The 19,653-nt window shown below is 42.0% G+C and overlaps 1 protein-coding gene across 11 annotated transcripts in view; it reads left to right on the forward strand.

The window, feature by feature from the left end:
• plcb1l (phospholipase C beta 1-like) overlaps nucleotides 1-19,653 on the forward strand; it is a 173,641-nt gene that overhangs the window by 137,620 nt on the left and 16,368 nt on the right. For 10 of the 11 annotated variants that reach the window (XM_084378455.1, XM_084378458.1, XM_084378452.1 and 7 more), the window contains 18 exons: nucleotides 564-721; nucleotides 3,787-3,869; nucleotides 4,124-4,208; nucleotides 8,297-8,471; nucleotides 10,158-10,244; nucleotides 10,667-10,737; nucleotides 11,033-11,129; nucleotides 11,387-11,471; nucleotides 12,124-12,248; nucleotides 12,413-12,567; nucleotides 12,670-12,834; nucleotides 13,846-13,945; nucleotides 14,145-14,249; nucleotides 14,373-14,488; nucleotides 16,900-17,038; nucleotides 17,577-17,630; nucleotides 17,878-18,097; nucleotides 18,816-18,984. In XM_084378455.1, the coding sequence (XP_084234581.1) occupies nucleotides 564-721; nucleotides 3,787-3,869; nucleotides 4,124-4,208; nucleotides 8,297-8,471; nucleotides 10,158-10,244; nucleotides 10,667-10,737; nucleotides 11,033-11,129; nucleotides 11,387-11,471; nucleotides 12,124-12,248; nucleotides 12,413-12,567; nucleotides 12,670-12,834; nucleotides 13,846-13,945; nucleotides 14,145-14,249; nucleotides 14,373-14,488; nucleotides 16,900-17,038; nucleotides 17,577-17,630; nucleotides 17,878-18,097; nucleotides 18,816-18,984 (2,189 nt within the window). The remainder of the gene's footprint in view (nucleotides 1-563; nucleotides 722-3,786; nucleotides 3,870-4,123; nucleotides 4,209-8,296; nucleotides 8,472-10,157; nucleotides 10,245-10,666; nucleotides 10,738-11,032; nucleotides 11,130-11,386; nucleotides 11,472-12,123; nucleotides 12,249-12,412; nucleotides 12,568-12,669; nucleotides 12,835-13,845; nucleotides 13,946-14,144; nucleotides 14,250-14,372; nucleotides 14,489-16,899; nucleotides 17,039-17,576; nucleotides 17,631-17,877; nucleotides 18,098-18,815; nucleotides 18,985-19,653) is intronic. The other variant, XR_014624543.1, reaches the window with a different exon arrangement.

Genomic DNA, 19,653 nt, shown 5'->3' on the forward strand with positions numbered 1-19,653 from the left:
CTTTGTCCAAATGATCCACACAAGATAATAAGACCGACGGCAGGTTGCGCAACTTTTTCGTCCGTGTTGATGCGTTTCCATCCGATCGATCTGCGATGAATTAATGCAGTGTTTTATTTAATACAACGCATGAATTCATTCAGTAGAGAAAGTGTTTGCTTTGGTTCACAAAATCAAAATAAATAGCAAGAAAGAGTGTGAGGAAGAATGAGAAACGGTATGAAAAGAAGGGAAGAAATGAATGATTCCACCTGAAGTGAGAACACAGATCTGCCTCTCACTTTGACACAGTTCCCACCGTGTTACGGGAAAAAAGCGTGCTGCTAATGTGAAGAGATAATTGCTTCGCTAATGGTGACAGGGCGATGAGAGTTGCCTGCTTCAGATAACGACGATTCTATTGTTTTCACTGCATGCTAGCAACTAATGCGGTTAATGAGCTCTCGAAATGAGCCCTCGAAAACGTGGGAGGACGCGCTTTCGTAGGTTTCATGGCACTTTTGGGATCAGCGTAACAGTTACACGAAGTGGTGTTTGTGTGTGTGTGTGTGTGTTTGCTGCAGCCGGCCAGCTCGCGGGGAACTCTTCCGTCGAGATGTACAAGCAGGTCCTCCTGTCGGGGTGCCGCTGCATTGAACTGGACTGCTGGAAGGGTCGCACCACAGAAGAAGAACCCGTCATCACTCACGGCTTCACCATGACAACGGAAATCTCTTTCAAGGTAACACAAGGAGACGGGAGTGATAGGGATATAGGGGTTGAGGGTGGGGGAGTGTATTTTAATGGCTTTGTCTGCAGACAAAAAGAGGGGGGGTTCTGGGTAAACAGACCTCTCAGACAGATGATGTAATCCACATGTTGTGCAGACGATACGCTCACTGCATCAAACACTGATTGGTATTTGGGAAGAGCCAACACCCACGAGCCTGTGTTTCAGCTACTTTGTGTTTTCAGATGGCTTTTTGTTTCCGGGCCTCATTTTTATTCACAGTTAATCCTATTTAGTAAACATGATATTGGGATAGTGCACACATTAGGGTTACTGGCAGCCACCTATGTGAACATCTGCATCTTCAAAACATGTGCACCAAAATGGAAACGCTTGTTTCAGGCTCAATAAAATAAAAGCGTATTGAAAGAGAAACCTCCAGTATCTTAGATGCATTGACCTTCATTTTCATCTCTTTACTGTAGGTGTCTTTAAAGTTGTAATCCTTAAGACTCCACTCCTGGTTGGTTTGATGATACTGGTAAATTACTCCTTGAGCAGCTAATTTATCACAAATGCAATAAAAGAACAGGTGACCTATCTGTTTACAGTGCAGCCTAACAAAGTCAGCTTGTTTTTAATAAAGAAGTCAGTCATTGATAATTGCAGCCACAAATGATATTTATGCTGCACACTGAACAGCAGCACACAGTAAAGTTGCATTCTGTGTAATGTTTCACCCAATGTTTTGTTGTTAAGTGCTTTTAATGTGAAGCAGTGGTAGAAGACAACGCCTCTTTTGCATTAGCAGCGTCTTAAAGTGTATTCACGCTCCTCCGATGGCCTCTTATCCAGAGCTTTTAAGTCGTTCTTCCAACTTTTAATTTTTAACGCTTAAAGTGATTTTGTCAAAGACTTGTTGCTGTACAGTATATTCCCTAAAAGCACTAATACATTGCTTTACGCAACTTGTTGTCAGGGTGAATGCTAATAAACAACTAATCTGGGTCAATCTGAGTGGAGAGTAACTGAACATTACAACCAAATACCATGTTACAGAGGAGCAAAACATTGATATGCTATACCTCAGGTAATAGAAAGCCTAACATTTGCTTTTGTCTGCCATGTTTCTGCATATATAGCATCCGAGTCTTGTACCAAAATGTTCACCGTCTTCATGATTGTCATACTACAGAACTGACGCAGTGTAAAGAGAGCAAACCATTAGTGATCTGTTATCAATTAGATAAAATTGCGCTGGATTACATGCATGACAGACTCTGCCACCACCAATACAAACAGCTATATAGAGAAGTAATAACTGAATGTAAATACAGTGACTGATAGTATCAGAAATGGGGTTTAATTTCATGAAGATTTTAAGGATTATAACTTGAATCGTTTTATACAGCAGGGAATAAAACACACAGATGGAAAAACAGTCAGACAGAAGATAAAAGTAAGTGGAGGAAAGCGAGTTGGATAAGAAGGGGAAAATGGGAAACACGAAAAGTGGGGCATGCATGCAGCAGATGGCAAATCGTAAGAGACAGGGACACACTGAATGGCCTTAAACTGAAGCGCTAAGGGGCGCTTAATTGAAGTCTCTAAAGATGACAAGACAAAGAGAAAAAAAAACACATTTATTGGAAGAGAAGGGTGTGAAAGGACAGAATAGGTGTCAGGAGAGAAAGAAAGAGAGAGAGGAGGGCGGGCTGATTGATAGAGGAAATTTAGATCCAATGAGAGTAACAAAAGAAGTGGAACAAGCTTGATTGAATCAGCTGGAGAGTGAAATACAAAAAGAGAAGAGTCGTGAAAGACAGAGGACGGGAGAGGGCTGCAGATGGAGAGGGTTGAGTAACAGATAAAGATTTTTATTGAAGGAGATGGAGCAAATGGAAATGAAGGCATTAACAGAGCCGTCGTTAATGACGCTGTAATTTGCTTAGACACTCGGTGGTTAGAAATCTGATACCAGAAGTTGAGCTTTCATCACTTGAGTTGGGCAGTGACACCCCTTCCTGCCTCAGCTCTGTAAGCGTATCCACACTTTTGTGTTTTGTTCTGCACACATATACATTTATATTACACCGATAATAGCATCTGATACACAGCCACATAATTCTCCCAGGATCGGTAGACTCAAGTCACCACAATGCCATGCAGCCAGACAACATCTTGCGTTGGGAGTACGGCGGAGTGTAATTTATTTTTTCTGCACTACTGAGACACTATCTTTTCTATCTCATCACTCCTGCTTTCTCCTACGGTTATTGATTTCAACATGTTAGGGCGTGTTCGCAGGCACTCTAGGAAATGTAGACAATGTCATGTCATTGTTAAAGGATTCTGGCTGCTATATGAGCTGGAGCAGGGTTTTGAAACGCTTTATTCTCCCAATGACTTTACGACAAATTATCACATAAAACCAATGCTGACTTTCATTGTTAGTCTTCCCCAGTTGTGTGTATTCCACATAATTAGGGCTGCAACTAATAATTATTCTCATAATAAATCATTTAGGCTATAAAATGTGTAATAAATGTGAAATAATGCTCATTATAATTTCCCAGAGCCCAAAGTGACGTCTTCAGATTGCTTCTTTTGTCCAACCAACAGTCTAAAACCCAAAGGATCTTTAATTGCTATCATAAATGACAAAGAGCACAACCGAAACAATTAATATTGTTTGTTAATATCCCTAGATAGTCAAGAAAGTTGGCTATTAAAGGTGCAATATGTAAGAATTTTGGTTTAAAGCTTTAAAACATAGCTGAAATTATCAACAGAATGTGGAGAAACAACAGTTTTCATGTTATTTCATAGACATCTATGTATGTATTGTGTTACAAGGATATCTAATGAAGTTAGCATGTTAGCCAGCTAGCACCTAGACACATTCATCCTGGTGATATGTAGCCCCTATTTGTTTGAATGTAACAGGTAGCCAATCCTTAAGTACTGCACCTTTTATTGTCTTTCAATTGGCGAATCTATTAATCGACTACTGGTTGCAGCTCTTAACCTGATTTATAGTTATATTATCTTTGTTTCTTTTCTTCTTGTGTTTTTAGGAGGTGATCGAGGCCATAGCAGAGTGTGCCTTCAAGACCTCGCCCTTCCCCATCATCCTGTCTTTTGAGAACCACGTGGACTCGTGAGTCATTTCAAATCAAGAGTGCAAAGCTCACAGTACGACTGTCGACCTCATCGATCAGTAGTCACATCAATAGGCTCGACCAATCAGTCATTCTGAAAGCTCCCATTGGTCGTTTTGTCCTTTAATGGCTCAGAAGGGGCTTCTTAGGAAAAGCATACATATTCAGTGTGTATTGATACTTTGAGAAAACATTACGATGTGTGTTCATGTGTGTGTCTGTGTTTGCTTTTTGTGCGTGCGACCACTCCCAGACCGAAGCAGCAGGCTAAGATGGCAGAGTACTGCCGGTCAATATTTGGAGACGCATTACTGACAGAACCTCTGGAGAAATATCTTGTGAGTACATAAGACGCTCATACACACACACACACACACACACACATGCTCACACACACATCCACACTCTCTTTCGCTCTCTCACTTTCTAATGTGCACACACACAGATACAGTATGTACGACATGGCCAGCAGCGAGGGATTCAGCAGATATTACCACACAGATGAGTGCACCATGGGGAGTGTCCTTGAACACTGCTGCCCAGCACGCTGCCCATACAGATGTACATTCAGGAGGCAAAAAGCCAAGACTTAGTGGAGTCAAAATATATATACAGTCTTTTGTGCACATACACTACTATTTCTCTCTATTTATGTCACTTTTTGTCCGCTCTCCATCTGTCTCGCAGACAGCAACTTATCGACATGCCCTCTCGCACCTGGCAGAAAGTGTTGTCACTGTTTTCCTCTTCCTGTCACTTCAGGCACGCTCTGAAAGTGGCCTCCTCATTCCAGTTTTTAGTCCCCTTTTCAATCACAGTCACACACATACCTGTGGCTTTTTGCCTGCCATGGAAGACAACTTTTAATGATTCGTCGTCCCACCAGTCATTTTTATTCCCCTGCGTCACCTCCCCTGTTATCGTGGGAGAGACGGCGGGCGACAGCCATGTAAGATTAAACCGAAGTGTTTTACGCTGTAATCTAAACGCGGCTTTTCTTGGCAGCCCTTTATCTGTCTCTCCTCTGTTGCCATGGCTACCAGTCAAAAGCTTGCTTTGTCTCTTTGTGGCCAAACTCTGTTTTTTTTTTTCCCCCCAAGGCGTCTTTGTGTGTAATGACGCAGGCGCTTGCGTGAGGCAAATGTCGACACTTGTCGCAACAAACTCTCGCACGCTCGGGCACCTCTCGTGGTCCCACTCATGGAAAACATGGCCCAAGAACGATCCTGCACACATATCTACTTCAACAACAGCACTTACTCCTTGTGTGTCACTCACTGGGGATGTCTGGTCCCTGTTGGTATAACACTACAGAGCAGCTCAAGTTCCCAGCAGCTTTCTGACTGGATTTGACATTGAAGTATTATCAGCCTTTCGAAAGGAATGGCAGGGGGAAGGAGAAGGAGAGAGATACGAGGAGACAGACACCAAGGGAGAAGTTAGAGAGAGAGAGAGAGAGAGAGAGAGAGAGAGGGAGAGAAAGTGTCGGTAAGGAATCAGATTTTTACCGCTGAGCATGTAATAACTGGGAAAGGTGAGTGCAATGACAACCACTCCCCTCTGGCTCGGAGACAGCCGTGTATACAGCGCATCGAATGGGATATCGGCTCCGTCAGTCCATAGGGACGGGGCCAGATAGGCTAATATAGATAGATTGGTTCCAGCTGAGCCTAAGGTGAGAATAAAGAGGATTACAGTTTTCTCAGGAATTTAAGCTCCTCTTGTATCTCCACTCCAAGTGTCATTCATGGTGAATAGGAGAGCTGGCAACAATGTTTGTTTTAGGTTTTTTTCCCCCAATTAAACTGTTAACAGTCTGCTCTTTAACCAAAATAGATAGCTTCAATTACTTTAAAATTGGATTCAACATGTTTTCATGTTTTTATACGTCTCTCATCACTGCCCTCATTATGCCGATGAAGGCTGCACTGCCAAAACATTTTTATTAAAACTACAGTTTAAAAAAAAAACCTGAAATGTCAAGAAATAAGACTATTTTTCTTGCAGTTTTTTCTTAAATCTTGTCGAGGCTTAGTTTTAAGCTGCGGACGGAGCAGAATTGGCGAGGCGAGATGTACTCGCAGGCGGGATTGAGAGTAATGTGGGCAGAAGAGCAAACATAAGCTGTTGGAGTTACTGTGGCTAGCAGGCTAACAACAACATCCCACCAATTCACCATGATACACCTTTGTTCACAGGCTCATCACTCTATTACCTCGCAGCATCCATCCTCATCCTCTACAGAAAGAAAGAAATATAAACAATACTTACAAAAGGAAAGGTCTATCCTCCTTTTCTAAAAAAAAAAAAGGTTTGACAATGGATAGTCTTTCAAAGGGCTGCTTTCACTGGTTTAAAGTTTAATAAAGAAAAACACAGTTGACCTCAGATCAGTTACCTAAGCGCACAGTACATCATTTCTGCCACTAGGGGTCTCTCAATCAAAACAAAACAAAAGACTTGTATAGTGTGGGATCATGGGAGTTGCTGTCTTCATTGTTGCCGATGAAAATCACAGACGAGATAATGTTTTAAACTTTTATTCACGTTATATTTCGTCACGGTCACCCATTTCCTTCACTCTCTGACTCTCTCCCGTGCGTTTTAACGGCAGGTGACCGAATGAAACGCACCCTTATCTTGAATAATTTCAGATTTCTCTGGGTTTTTTACATTGTTGAAAACATTTGGGGTAACATGCATACACAACTCAACAAAATATATAATAAAGTTCATTTTTGAGACATTTTAATGCAGAAATGTTACATCCTATATCTTTAAAAGTGTCAAAAAACTTATTTAAAAGTAAAAATCCTGCTTTCAAAATAGTGCTTGTACAGACTAATTAAGAGTACTCATTTCGCACAAAAGACTCCTGTGAGTGTTAAAGCAACATTATGTAGAAATGCCCCGCCCCATCCCCAGTGCACCACTGTCATAAATACAAATCCCAGGTCTGTAACAATTTGTCGGACGTGATTTAGGAACCACATGATTAATGTTGCTCCAGGGCCGATTAAACTGACCAATCACATTTTTGTAATGTCACAGCTTTGTGAAGCACACGGGAGAAGTTATCCTTTAAAACGTGTGTAACGCTGTGAAAGGGTTTTTTTTTTTTGCCTAAGGGTTTTTTTTCCCTAAACCTAACCAAACAGTGACAGAAAACTGGAAAGAAATGAAAAAATGTCACTCAGTGTAGAAATAATAAGTGAACAGCATAATATTTCCCAAGGGGGATATATAAACCCGGGGCATCAGAGTAAGAGACCTGAACACTACCCATTCAGCCACTATAGGTCATAGTCTTAAGTTAAAGTGATGGTCCAGGAGTAACATTAATTATGATGTTCAACATCAGATTCACTGGAGAGAATAAACCTTGAATCTCTTTTTTAGAGCTGTTTGTGCCACTTCCTGTTCTGTTCGTGCCCTCTTCTTACTCCCTTATTACAACCGAGCAGAACGAGGTTGGGTAGCTTGGGAATAAAAGCTTAATTGAATCCATCCAGGTAAACTGAAGTTTAATCAAACGTGTTTAGTGCTGTGCTTCTGAGTGCAGTTGCCAGCGCCACATCCAGTGTAGAACTGGTTTCCATTGTAGTGGAGCTGTGTGAGTGAAGCCAAGGCCAACAGGACATCTAATCTTTACTTTATCCCTTCCCAACAACAACAGCAGCAGGCAGGTGTAGATGGATGTGTGTGGCAGTAAACACAGGAAGTGTTGGCTGAGGTTTGGTGTATGTTTCCTCTCTCTTGAGAGAAGTAAAAGTAAGAAAATGAAGTTTAAAGTTTGGTTATTTTTATAGCGGATGGGATGTACACTCCGTGGCAGTATGTGTGTGTACTCAACATCACTGCTGACTTTCTCAATAATGCATTATTAATATGCCTAAACACAGTCATCCAAAAGCAGTGTACCCCATAAATAAATCAGAGATCTGCCTACTTTCAGCCAGCACCCTTGAGAGACTGAATTTTTTTGTTTAACGCTCAGTTTCCCCCCAGGAAGCTGATTTTAATGTTGAAAGTGTAAACTTTTAAGCTGTAACATCAACAGAGTTGCTAATGCTCAGTGTCCATCCCCGCGATCACTAACAGGATCCACTCAGCCGAATCTTCTTTCTTAAAGTCCGAGAGGGATGCAATTTTTTCTTTCTAAAACTGCCATGAATTTAGATTTGAAATGACTCACTCAAGCAAACAACTTGGGTATTTTCTTCTTTTGATAAGCCAATTTATCTCCAAAGTGTCTTAATGGAACCGTTTTTCAGCCATACAGAAACATTTTGAAACTTTAAAAGAAAAGTGTTGAAGTTGAAAAAGCCCACATTTCTCCCTCCTTCAACAGATCTTCCTCTCTTCCCATGTCTTCTTTTTTTTATTTCACTTCTCCATGTTCACTCCTTTCTTCCCTCTCGTCCAGCTGGAGGCTGGTGTGCCGCTGCCCAGCCCGATGGAGCTGATGGGGAAGATCTTGGTGAAGAACAAGAAGAAACACCACAAGACGGACGGCAGCACCAAGAAGAAACTGTCGGAGCAGGTTTCCAACACCTACAGCGATTCTTCCAGTGTGTGTGAGCCGTCCTCCCCAAGTGCAGGTACAGCACACACACACACACACCCTACATCCTACAGACAAGGGTCATCAAGTCACACTGGAACCGTTGAGTTATGATGTTTCAGATGTTAAATGTAGCCAAACCGTCTGGGTCCGCCTGCAACGAGGAGCCACAACTCTGTGCCGTCCAAAAAATGAACCAATGGAGCAAAACAGTGCTATTGTTTATCATTCATCATTTTCATGGCCCTCTCCATCAGCTGGAGGTATTATTGGCTGTTGCACACACTCCCTGTCAGCCGCACACACTGCACCGTCACTGGGGCGTCTTAAACGCAGGCCAGTAGTGGCCTTCAGTGTGTTGGTGGGTGTGTGCATGTGTCTGAGTGTACATTATACTGGTGAACTTTTATACATCTGAATTTATGGACTTTTATATTTTCACAGCTGCTCTCTGCTTTTAGTTTTCCCCAATCGGCCATATATGCTTTAGGTTTGACCACGCTTGATATGTGTCCTTTGTATGTGCATGTATGTTTTCCTTTTTCTCTGGTTATTGTACATGTTTATACATTCAGTATATCACTCAGCTGTAAATTATCATAAACATTACGATCAATTACCTATAATTTCCTCCAGTAGCTCGGCTGAAAGCTTCACTCTCACCCTGACACACACTGCCCCCTGGTGGGAGAAAATAAGCCGCACATGTGTTTGACGAAAACGGTCAACGATCATAGAGGCAATCCCAGACCAGTGAGGGGGTGCAGGTTTGGTTTTTGATGCGGGCACACTGAGGTTTGTCCCTCCACAAACAGACAGAAAAACTTATTTAGATGAATTTATTATAAGCTTGATAATTTCTAATTTACTAATTAAGGCATGGTAAATATATGAAATCAAAAATGTTGATTGTGTCACGTGTAGCCACATGTCTTAACAGTTTCCACAGCACATGTTGTGCTTTCATCTCTAGCAGAAAAAATAAAAATCTGCAGGGCTTCTCCAACTTCTGTGTAGTGCTGGAGGCCAGTCATTAGCTCGTGTTAATCTACTCCATTTCTAAACTTAGCTGCTGTTACTGTCGCTCTCTTTATCTCATCACATCCTTTGGGCTGTCGGAGAAAATCCTTCCCAATAGGTAAACCCAGAGAGATAAGGAAGGTCTCATTTTTCACATCATGTTACAATCCGCTCACTTATGGCCAATAAAAAAGTGATTAAGACGCTACAAATTGTTACATAGCGCCCCTTTAACTTACCAAGTATAATTGTTAGTCGTTAATTGGACAATCCAACACACTACAGCAACACATTGTGGGTAGTTTTTGGAGTCCTGAGTCGGCAGAGCTGTCTGTCAGGCAAGTTCAACAAGCTGTAGTAATCAAAATTTTAGGGGCCTCCTGTGTGGCCTGCAAGCCAAACCTCAGGGCAAACAGAGATAACAAGGCAAACTCATCTTTCTGCTACCATCTAAGCGTTATGCTGTTGTGCGAGCTCAGTAACACATGAAGGCATCCTGGGGAAAAAAAGACACTGACATAGTATTTCTATTTTTAAAAGGGAGGAGAAATCACAATATTAGGAATGTTACCTGTTATTTGATATAGCACAAAGCTTCTCACTGACCCGTTTTGTCTTATCTCACCTGGTTATTGACAGTCGTTTGACCTTGACCTTGAAGGAAGCAGGTTCGTTGCTGATGAGTTTGTTTTCTCCCACACAGGTTCAACCAAAGAGGAGATGGCAGACTCCTCGCAGCCTTCCGAGGGTGCCGAGCTCAGCCTGAGACCGCAGGGCAGAAAGTCTATCGGTGAGTCATACATGGTGCATGACCTCAGATTCTGAGGGAAATCATTAGCAGCGCTTCTCATCAGGCCGGCCGCAGAAGCTGTAGGTCACTTCGACCATTACTCCGCTAAAATTAATCTCCCCAGCCGGTGTGACCTCAGATTCAGTGGGAAATCTTTAGGAGATAGCTCATTAGGTGGGCGCAGAGGATGGGTCAGCTCGACCAAAACAGTATTAAAATTAATTTCCTCGGTCCATAAGCTCCGTGGGATTTTGACCTGTAAGTGTAAACCTCATTTGTGTCCCTGCTTTAGATATAATTGCGGCTACAGATCCTCGATACATATTTGTTTAAAGGCTTTTAGCTTTTGGAAATGTCAATTAAGCTGATTAAACTTTCATCATCATATTTAACTGTAACCGTATTTGTGACTCATGTTTCAGGCGAGGTGGAGGCGGAGAGTGAGGATGAAGACGACGATGATGACGACTGTAAAAAGGGCTCAATGGATGAGGTGTGCATCTCGCAAGTGACTCACTTCAAACAATCGAAATAATGAAGATTTACAGCTCGATGCACAATTTGCATGTCATGTACTGATGCTACCCCCTAGTGTGCATGTGTGGTAATGCATTTCATTCATACTTTGAGTCTCAAAATTCCTGAACAACAAGTCTTTTGAGATTATTTTGGGCTCATGAAGCTTGTGAAACAATCTGCTCATTGTTTTCAAGGGATGTAAAAGAGCTTTTTTCAAGACAGCGTGCTGTGTTAAATTTAGATATTTGCTTGTGTGTTTTCTTGTGCAGGGTACAGCAGGCAGTGAGGCGTTTGCCACAGAAGAAATGTCCAACTTGGTCATCTACATCCAGCCAGTCAAGTTTAACAGCTTCGAAGCCTCTAAAAGTATGTGCAGGGCTCACGAGGGTGCTGTAAATCCTTTAAAAACACTTTAATGTGGTTGTTTTCAACGTGTGAAAAGGGCTTCGTTTTTTTTATAAAGCACTTGAAACCACTTGAAAATGAGTTCTTGTTTAAATGGAAACTTATTGCATCATTTCCATAGAAAAAGCTATAAACATGTGTTTATGCAGCGATGATGTCTTCAGTCTGTCCTGTCCACTGGATCACTGTGATCCAAATATCACCATATGTGCCCACAGAGATCAATCGCAGCTTCCAGATGTCGTCCTTCGTGGAGACCAAAGCTTTGGAGCAGCTGACCAAATGTCCTGTAGAGTTTGTGGAGTATCCTTCTAACTTTTACTGGCGCATGTTTGCACTTAATATGACTCACAGTGTTTTCATTACTTCGCTCATCTTGTTAAGATATCAGCAATAATGCGATAATAGTATCCAACTCGTGATTTTATCGTCAGTAATTCTCCTTTTGAAGTTATAGTGCGAAGAATTTTTTGCAAGAGTCACTGAAAGGTTGAACAGCCAACATCATTCAGAGGCACGGTGTTTCCCAGCACTGTTATGCTGATAATAAACAGATCAAGGTCCCTCTTTAATCCAGTAACTTGTGCACTTTAGATAACCTGCCTCTGCGGTATTAAATGTTAGAAGTCACAAAACTTTCTAAAACTGTTCTGAAATCCCGGCTTGTGACTTAAGATAACCAGGCCTTCATTAGCTTCTTTTAAATCTTCTCCTAAAACCTTCTTTTACAGAGAGGCATTTATGAATTCTTAAATAAGCTCTTGGTTTTTATCATTTTACCCTTACTATTCTTTATTTTATCTTTTATCTGCTATTCTTCATCTGTGCTGCTTTTATCTGCTGTTGTTTCTCTCTTTTCCTTTTCTGTGAAGCACTTTGTATCTTTGTTTAGAAAAGTAGCAGAAACAGCACCAGTTGTACTTGATCTAAAAGATCCTTAACCAGCTCTGTTCAGGTACAACAAACTGCAGCTGAGCCGGATCTATCCTAAAGGTACCCGAGTGGATTCATCCAACTACAACCCTCAGCTCTTCTGGAACGCCGGCTGTCAGCTTGTGGCTCTCAACTTCCAAACCATTGGTGAGGGAGGACAGTGAAAGACATTTATATCCTATTTATTTTAACTTAGCTGTTATTTAGCTTCAGTCAACTACAGTACATATATACAGTATGTTATTTCTTTTTTCCTTCAGTGTTGTTGACTCATTCAAATAAACTTTTCTTAATCTGTCCTCACTCCACAGATTTATCCATGCAGTTGAACCTGGGCATGTATGAATACAACGGGAAATGTGGCTACAGACTCAAACCAGAGTTCATGAGGCGGCCGGACAAACACTTTGACCCTTTCACTGAGAGCACAGTGGATGGGATAGTAGCCAACACGCTGTCTGTAAAGGTATGTGTTGGTCTTTTTGTGTCTGTGAAGCTCATGTCTCTCTCTCTCTCTGTGTTTTATCTTTTTTTTTCTGTCTGTCTCGCTCTGCTTCCTTCCTTCCAGATCATCTCAGGCCAGTTCCTGTCAGATAAGAAAGTGGGCACGTACGTGGAGATCGACATGTTCGGCTTACCGGTGGACACCAAGAGGAAAGCGTTCAAGACCAAGACATCACAGGGCAATGCCATCAACCCTGTCTGGGAAGAGGAGGCCATTGTGTTCAAGAAGGTCAGACCATGGCTTTGTGCCTGAACACAGTGGTATCATTTGTATTTGAACTCTTTCTTTTCAATCGATTGTACCAGCAGCGTGCAGATACATAAAAGTAAAATTGTCTGCAGTTCACATTAGCTTTTATTAAACCTTTACACAGTGCAGAGAACAAATGAACAGTTAAATCATTTGTAACGGCTGAATGTCATAAAGCCTGAAATAAAAAGAGACTGTTTCAATAAGGTTTAGTATCAACTTCATTTCATTTTGAATCAAATTTCTCTCAGTTGATTGCAGACAGTGTTGTAAAGAGTACCCACAAGTCATACTTGAATAGAAGTAAAGATATCGTGTTAAAGCAACATTATGTAACTTTTTTACTTAAATTTAACAGCTTCAAAATCATTTTAATGGTAAAATGTCTTGTAATAGGATGAATGGTGTCTCTGTCTCAGCCGCTCTGCCCCCCCATCACTTGTTTCTGCACTATTTTTAACACATAACATTGTTATAATGTGTTTTGTTTGTAGTTAGCGCCTACAGTACGTCTATTCAGAATCAGTGTTTTGTTTTGTTTTTTCTCTGATTGCCAATAAGATAAGTTACTTTAAAAATGCATTACTGGCTCTGATGCAGCATGCAACCTGCAAAGTAACTTGTCACAAAAGTTATCAAATAATAACATTTTTCTCCAAAATGTAGTGCAGTGGAAGTGTAAAGTAGCAGAAAATGGAAATACTCGAGAACAAGTATCTCATAATTGTATTTAAGTTCAGCACTTACAGTAAATATACTTACAGTAGTTACATTTCACCACTGATTGCGGATGCTAATGCAAAAACTATTTCTGAGAATGCACAGGCATTAATATGGGCATGTGTATATGTACACTATGCATACACGGTGACAATTAAAAAGCTTTTGTGGAATAAACATTTTTAAATATTTTCTGTAGTAAATGTAGTAAAACAGTAGTGTGATGCCATCCTGACGTGATAATGAGTGCATCTTCTACATTTTCCTCAGGTTGTTCTGCCCACACTCGCTTCACTAAGGATAGCTGTGTATGAAGACGGAGGGAAGTTCATCGGCCACCGTATCATTCCTGTGTCAGCCATCCGTCCAGGTGACGCCTCTCATTGTCCACCATGATTTCAAACATGTTCAAGTCTGATGATTAAGTCACTTTTCTTTACAGTACATCATCAGAAATCATGAAAACATTAGGTTAATAGAAAAGAGGGCAGAGACAGCACAAAACAGCGACACACAAGATGTTAATGTTTCTGAACTGATGGACCCTCAATCTGACTCTCACCCTGCAGGCTATCACTACATCAGTCTAAGGAACGAGAAGAACCAGGCCCTGACTTTGCCTGCTCTGTTTGTGTATGTAGAAGTAAAGGACTACGTCCCAGACACGTTTGCAGGTAGGTTGCAGGAGAACATCTTCAAAATCTAAAAGTAAAATGTTTTCAGCCAGGAAACACTGCAGATTCAGAGACGTGCTCCTGTTACAAAAAGGCTGCTCTGTTTTTCTGCCTGCTCCTCAGACGTCATTGAAGCCTTGTCAAATCCCATCCGTTATGTCAACCTGATGGAGCAGAGAGCCAATCAGCTGGCTGCTCTCACTTTGGAGGAGGGAGGAGAGGAGGAGGGCGACAAAGAGGTGTGTGTGTGTCTGTATGCTCTTCTCTCCATCGTGTTTGTGTTTATTTGTGGAAAGCTAATCAGTTTCTAATTTAGATGAGTGGTCCCTCAGCCAGCTGGCCGTTCTCGTCAGCATCCGAAAATTCAAAACATACGCTACAGAGAATGAGAAGCTGCAGAGAGACTTCCCTTTCCTCGGCAAAAAACTATTAAGATGCAATTTAGAAATAAGCAGCATGAGGAGGTCTTTAATGTTCCCAAAAAAGTAGTTTCAAACACACAGCCATCGAACAGCGCTGTTGTCGTGAGAGCAGTGATTATGAACCACAGCTTGAGTCCAGCACAGATCCCCTACAGACGTCAGCACAGTTTGTTTTGGCCACTTTTCATTTCCAGTCGCTCCATGATAAACCGCACTGCACCCACAGCTGTAGCAGTGCTGGTGCTGTATTTTATCAAGCCTCTTCCAGCATCCACCTGCAGGCTGTGATTATAGGTTTCCTCTGGGGGGGCGGGGGGTCTGTCATTGTGACTCAGTGAACTTCCATTCTGCTGTGCCTTAAGGTTGATGCTTGTAGGGAGTGAGTTTTATATGCTAGATTTAAAAAATCAACGCTGATCCCCACCAAACATGCATGAAGTCATATGTGACATTATTCAATATGTGTCTGACATGGTTTTTGTTTTAAAAAAAAAAAAAGGTATAACATTTTAATGAAAATCCTTGAAATATGGCAATTACGACATATAAGATATATGAATATGTTAATATTTTTTAGCTTCTCCTTTGTTGTCTGAAGGCGGTTGACAAATTGCTTTAAGGTGCATTACCGCCACCTTCTGGATCAGGGGGTTAAATTTCACAACATAATGTCACACTATGACACTCCCACACTGGCCCTGTTCAGACCTGGTATCGCCATCAAGTGGACAGCTCCAAGTGCAGGTGTGAACACCCTCAAGGTGCTTTGAGGAAAACATTTGAGATCCAGTCACTGAGACGACACATTGAACTTGTAACGGCAACATCCCAGACTCCTCTTGTTTTTAAGAGTTGCTGCATGAGGAGAAACGCAACAAACTATGGCTATGACAAATCCTAAATCACTGGTGCCTTGTTGAAAACCTGTCTGTTTTCATGTCTAAAGTGCGTCGTACTGCCCAACAGCTGTTTGAACACAGTTTCAATTAATTTAACCATTTACATCAAATTTGTTAAAGAATATAACCTCTTGCGGCGCTGGTTAGCTCAGTTGGTAGAGCAGGCCGTCCCATGAGCAGATGCCCTGTCCTCGCCGCAGCATCCCAGGGTTCAAGTCCAGCCTATGGCCCTTCCCTGCTTGTCGTCTCCCCTCTCTCTCATTTATCTCGTCTCGTTTCCTGTCACCTCTCTGAACTGTCCTGTGAAAATAAACTCAGGACGGACGGTAAAACGCCTCGCTGTCTCACAACCCTGCCGCTAATCGCCACAATGGCTGATTTGGTCTGCGTGCGGCCTTAAACATGTTTTTTTGGCCGAGCGGCTCAGACTGTTTTAACAAGTCATGGCTGCTTCAGAGGATGTCACTGTCTGCATCTCACACTAATGGGCCATCAACATTACCATAATAGCAGGAGAATGGTAACCTCAGAAGTGGTGCGTGCGGGGTAAAATAGCAGCATCTAGTCACTTTAAATGCACTAAAGGACGGGGGAGCCAAAGATTATTGTAGACACAATGCAGCAGGGAACTGACGAAGCATGATATCTGAGGAGAGATGTGGGGTAGATGTAAGGTGCAAGGCAAGGCAGAACACAGGGTTATCTAGGGTTGTGAGACGAAGGGACTGGAAAGAAACGGTGTCCCCGAGGGGCTTCTTTTATCTGATTTGCCAGCTGATACGATTGCCCTCGAGGATGGCCGACGGGGAGCTGCTTCATGCTGTGACCATGGCAACAGTCGCCAAAAGTGGTAGAGCAAGGAAAGGCAGAGCACAGTGTGAGGAGATGAATGCTTGAAGGAGGGAAAGATCTGGATACTGTGACTAGAGCCGAGATTATTTAAAATTACATTAACGTTTCAGAGATAAGAGAGACTCAGCGGAGCCGAAGGGGAAATTAAGATCTGCTGGATCAGGAAAGGGATGTTGAGAGTGGGTTACCAAAGCTATGTCTACAAACTATCATGCAGGACACAGGTACACCGAGAGAAAACAGATACCACCACTCGAGAATGGAATAAACCCTTTGTGAATGTGTGATGTGAGGAAGAAAAGCTTTTGTAAAATGATGCAATGTTTTTGTGTACTTTTGTGTTTTACTGCACATTTTACTAACAATTTAAAATGCTCTATAGAACATTTTTCTGCAGAGGAGTCGGTAGTTAGCACTGTATTTACAGATGTGATGACTCGATTCATCCAAATGTTAAATCTTTGATGTGTTGGACAGGTGGAGGCAGGAAGTGATGCCCCCTCAGAATCTAAAGTGGACCAGAGGGTCACGCTGCCTGCAGAGAACGGACTGAGCCACACGCCCATTATCGCCCCGAAACCCCCGTCACTGGTCGGCCACCAGCCCCAGTCTGCAGGTACTGTACAGACAACAGCAGCACAGTTTCACGAGCTGAGATGTCAGTTGAAGTCCATCGTAAACACACTGAAAGTTAGGTGTTGCTTATTATGTTCAAACATCACAGTCACTTCAGGTAACACTCCACTTCAAGTGTATTCTTAGACATTAAAATTGCTCAGTATGAATTATGCCTTTATTCTTAACTGTAAAAATGCACTGTGCTTTGTCACAGTGTTTGTCACTGTTTTAATGTTGTGCAATTAATCCGCTGTTATCTTATAATAGACGCATAATGTTTCTGCCACTGTCACATGACAACAGTTGAGGGTTGGGGATGAAAACCATAACTGAAAATATTCAAATCTGCCTCTAAGATTATATTGAAAATTACTGAGAGTATGTTTCCCTCTATCTTATGTTTAAAAGATCTGCTTTAACAAGGTTTATCTATATCAAAACAACATGTTGACATACTTTATTAAGCTTCAAGATATTTATTATTAATTATACAGTTAACCTGCAACTGAACATGTGAACTTGTCTTTGGCGACCAGGCTCATTGAAACCATCAGTGAAGACTGAGGACATCATTCAGAGCGTCCTCACTGGTGAGATTTATTCTTCATGAACACTTGCTCTTACTTATGTGTTTATTATTTAGACACCTGGACAGACTGACTTTGGTGGTCTAGTACATGATATACAGTATGTGTCGTATTTATAGTGCTCATGACATTCTCTTGATATAATGTGACCATTGTGTTGTTATAGTCGTTATTTCTAGGGCTGGAAAATTTAAATCTCACTTTCTCTCTCGCTCACCTGTGTTTACCTTGTCCTCCATCCTCTCTTTAGAATTAGAGGCTCAGACGTTGGAGGAGCTGAAGCAACAGAAGGGCTTTGTCCGCGAGCAGAGGAAGCAGTACAAGGAGATGAAGGAGCTGGTCCGGAAACACCACCGCAAGACCAGCGAGCTGATCAAGGAGCACACGGCTCGCGTGTCCGAGCTGCAGAGCCAGCACCAGCGGCGGCGCTCCGCCCTGCAGAAGAGCCACAAACGAGACGGTAAGAAAAGGTAGGTAGCCCTCCTCTTCTCCGCTTCAAAGTGTCCCACCAGTTCACCTCCTTCCCATGAAATCTTAGAGAATTGTTGTATATGTGTCACTTACAACTTGTCAAGCTGCCGAACGTATCCTTGATAAGATAATTGAAAGTAATTCTGGGAAATGAAGTAAATTACTGTTTGAAGCAATAATATTTCAGGCAACTTCAGGGAAAGGGAATTCCAAGGACACATACAGGCGTATATTTATATATGAAGGTGGATGATTTTTCATTCCCTCTGTCCTTCTGTATTTATTCTTCTGTCTTCCATTTTGCACATTGAAATACTTCCACTGTTTTGATCATATTGCTCCAAAACAAACACCCCAGCGCAGACAGAAGAGAAAGGCACTACGTGTAGAATAAGAATTAGTGGATAAGGCTTCTTCCAAGCCTCAGGGACCCGTTCAGGGCCCTCAGGAGTCCATCACACGCTGAAGAATCAGTACTCAGCAAAGATTACAGTCCTCTCAGCCAGTGTGGACCACAGAGGAGCACAGATAGCACAATTCCACCAAGTTGCTTCAAGGTGCAAGATAAGAGGTCTTCCTAAAGTTCGAAATAACTTCAAACATTCACATCAAGTCTTTTATTTAAAGAGTGAGGACCACTGTGATGAAAAAAAAACAGAGGTATCTCATTTTGTGGATGTTCCCTTTGTGTGTGTGTGCGTGTGTGTCTGTCTGCAGTCGGTCCGAACACTCCCTGTCGGCCCTGGACCAGGAGCTGTGTGAGCTGGATCAGGAGAGCAGCCAGAGGCTCGCAGAGCTGAAGGAACAGCAGCAGCAACAGCTCCTCACACTGCGCCAGGAGCAGTACTACAGCGAAAAGTACCAGAAACGAGAACACATCAAGCAGGTGCTCATGAACACACACAACAACTTCCCGGTTGGCACACCTTTGCCATATGAAGCGATGTACTGTAGATTTCAGAGTTTAAGACGTGCACCTGAATGCATCATGAAGTCCCTCAGTGTGTCAAACTTCAACAATAGAGGAGAGACGTATAGATACATTTTTTTGGAAATAAACAACAGAAAACATGCCCACATTTGGAGATTGGCAGACACTGTTTCTGACTCACATATATATATTCATATTCTATTAACCACATTAATTGTAGAAACTGCACTAGAGAAAACTAGGCACATTGTGTATCTGCGATTTAGGAATTTAGGAATAAAATGCATGAACTCAGCAGTAACAACACATAACATACTCTCTACTCTTTTCTCTACTCTCTAACTCTACTCTCTGTATCAGTTAGCTCATCAACGACAGGGAAATGAGCCACCATTATAGGATCGCTGTAAAGGATCTCCAGCTATACTGTATTCAGAGTCACTAACAATGTACTGATCACTAGGAAATGTAATTAGAAATAGTAATCATAACGTTGATAATGTATTGAAGCCTTTGGTGGTGTGGGCTGGGTCCAGATTGGCTTGGTGTTGGAAAGTCCAGACTTTGAGAGTATGGAAAAAATACCACTTATATGGGCTTAAATAGCTTTATATAACCCTTTTG

Source organism: Pagrus pagrus, assembly GCF_965226575.1.
Source record: "Pagrus pagrus genome assembly, chromosome: 16".
Taxonomy (NCBI): domain Eukaryota; kingdom Metazoa; phylum Chordata; class Actinopteri; order Spariformes; family Sparidae; genus Pagrus; species Pagrus pagrus.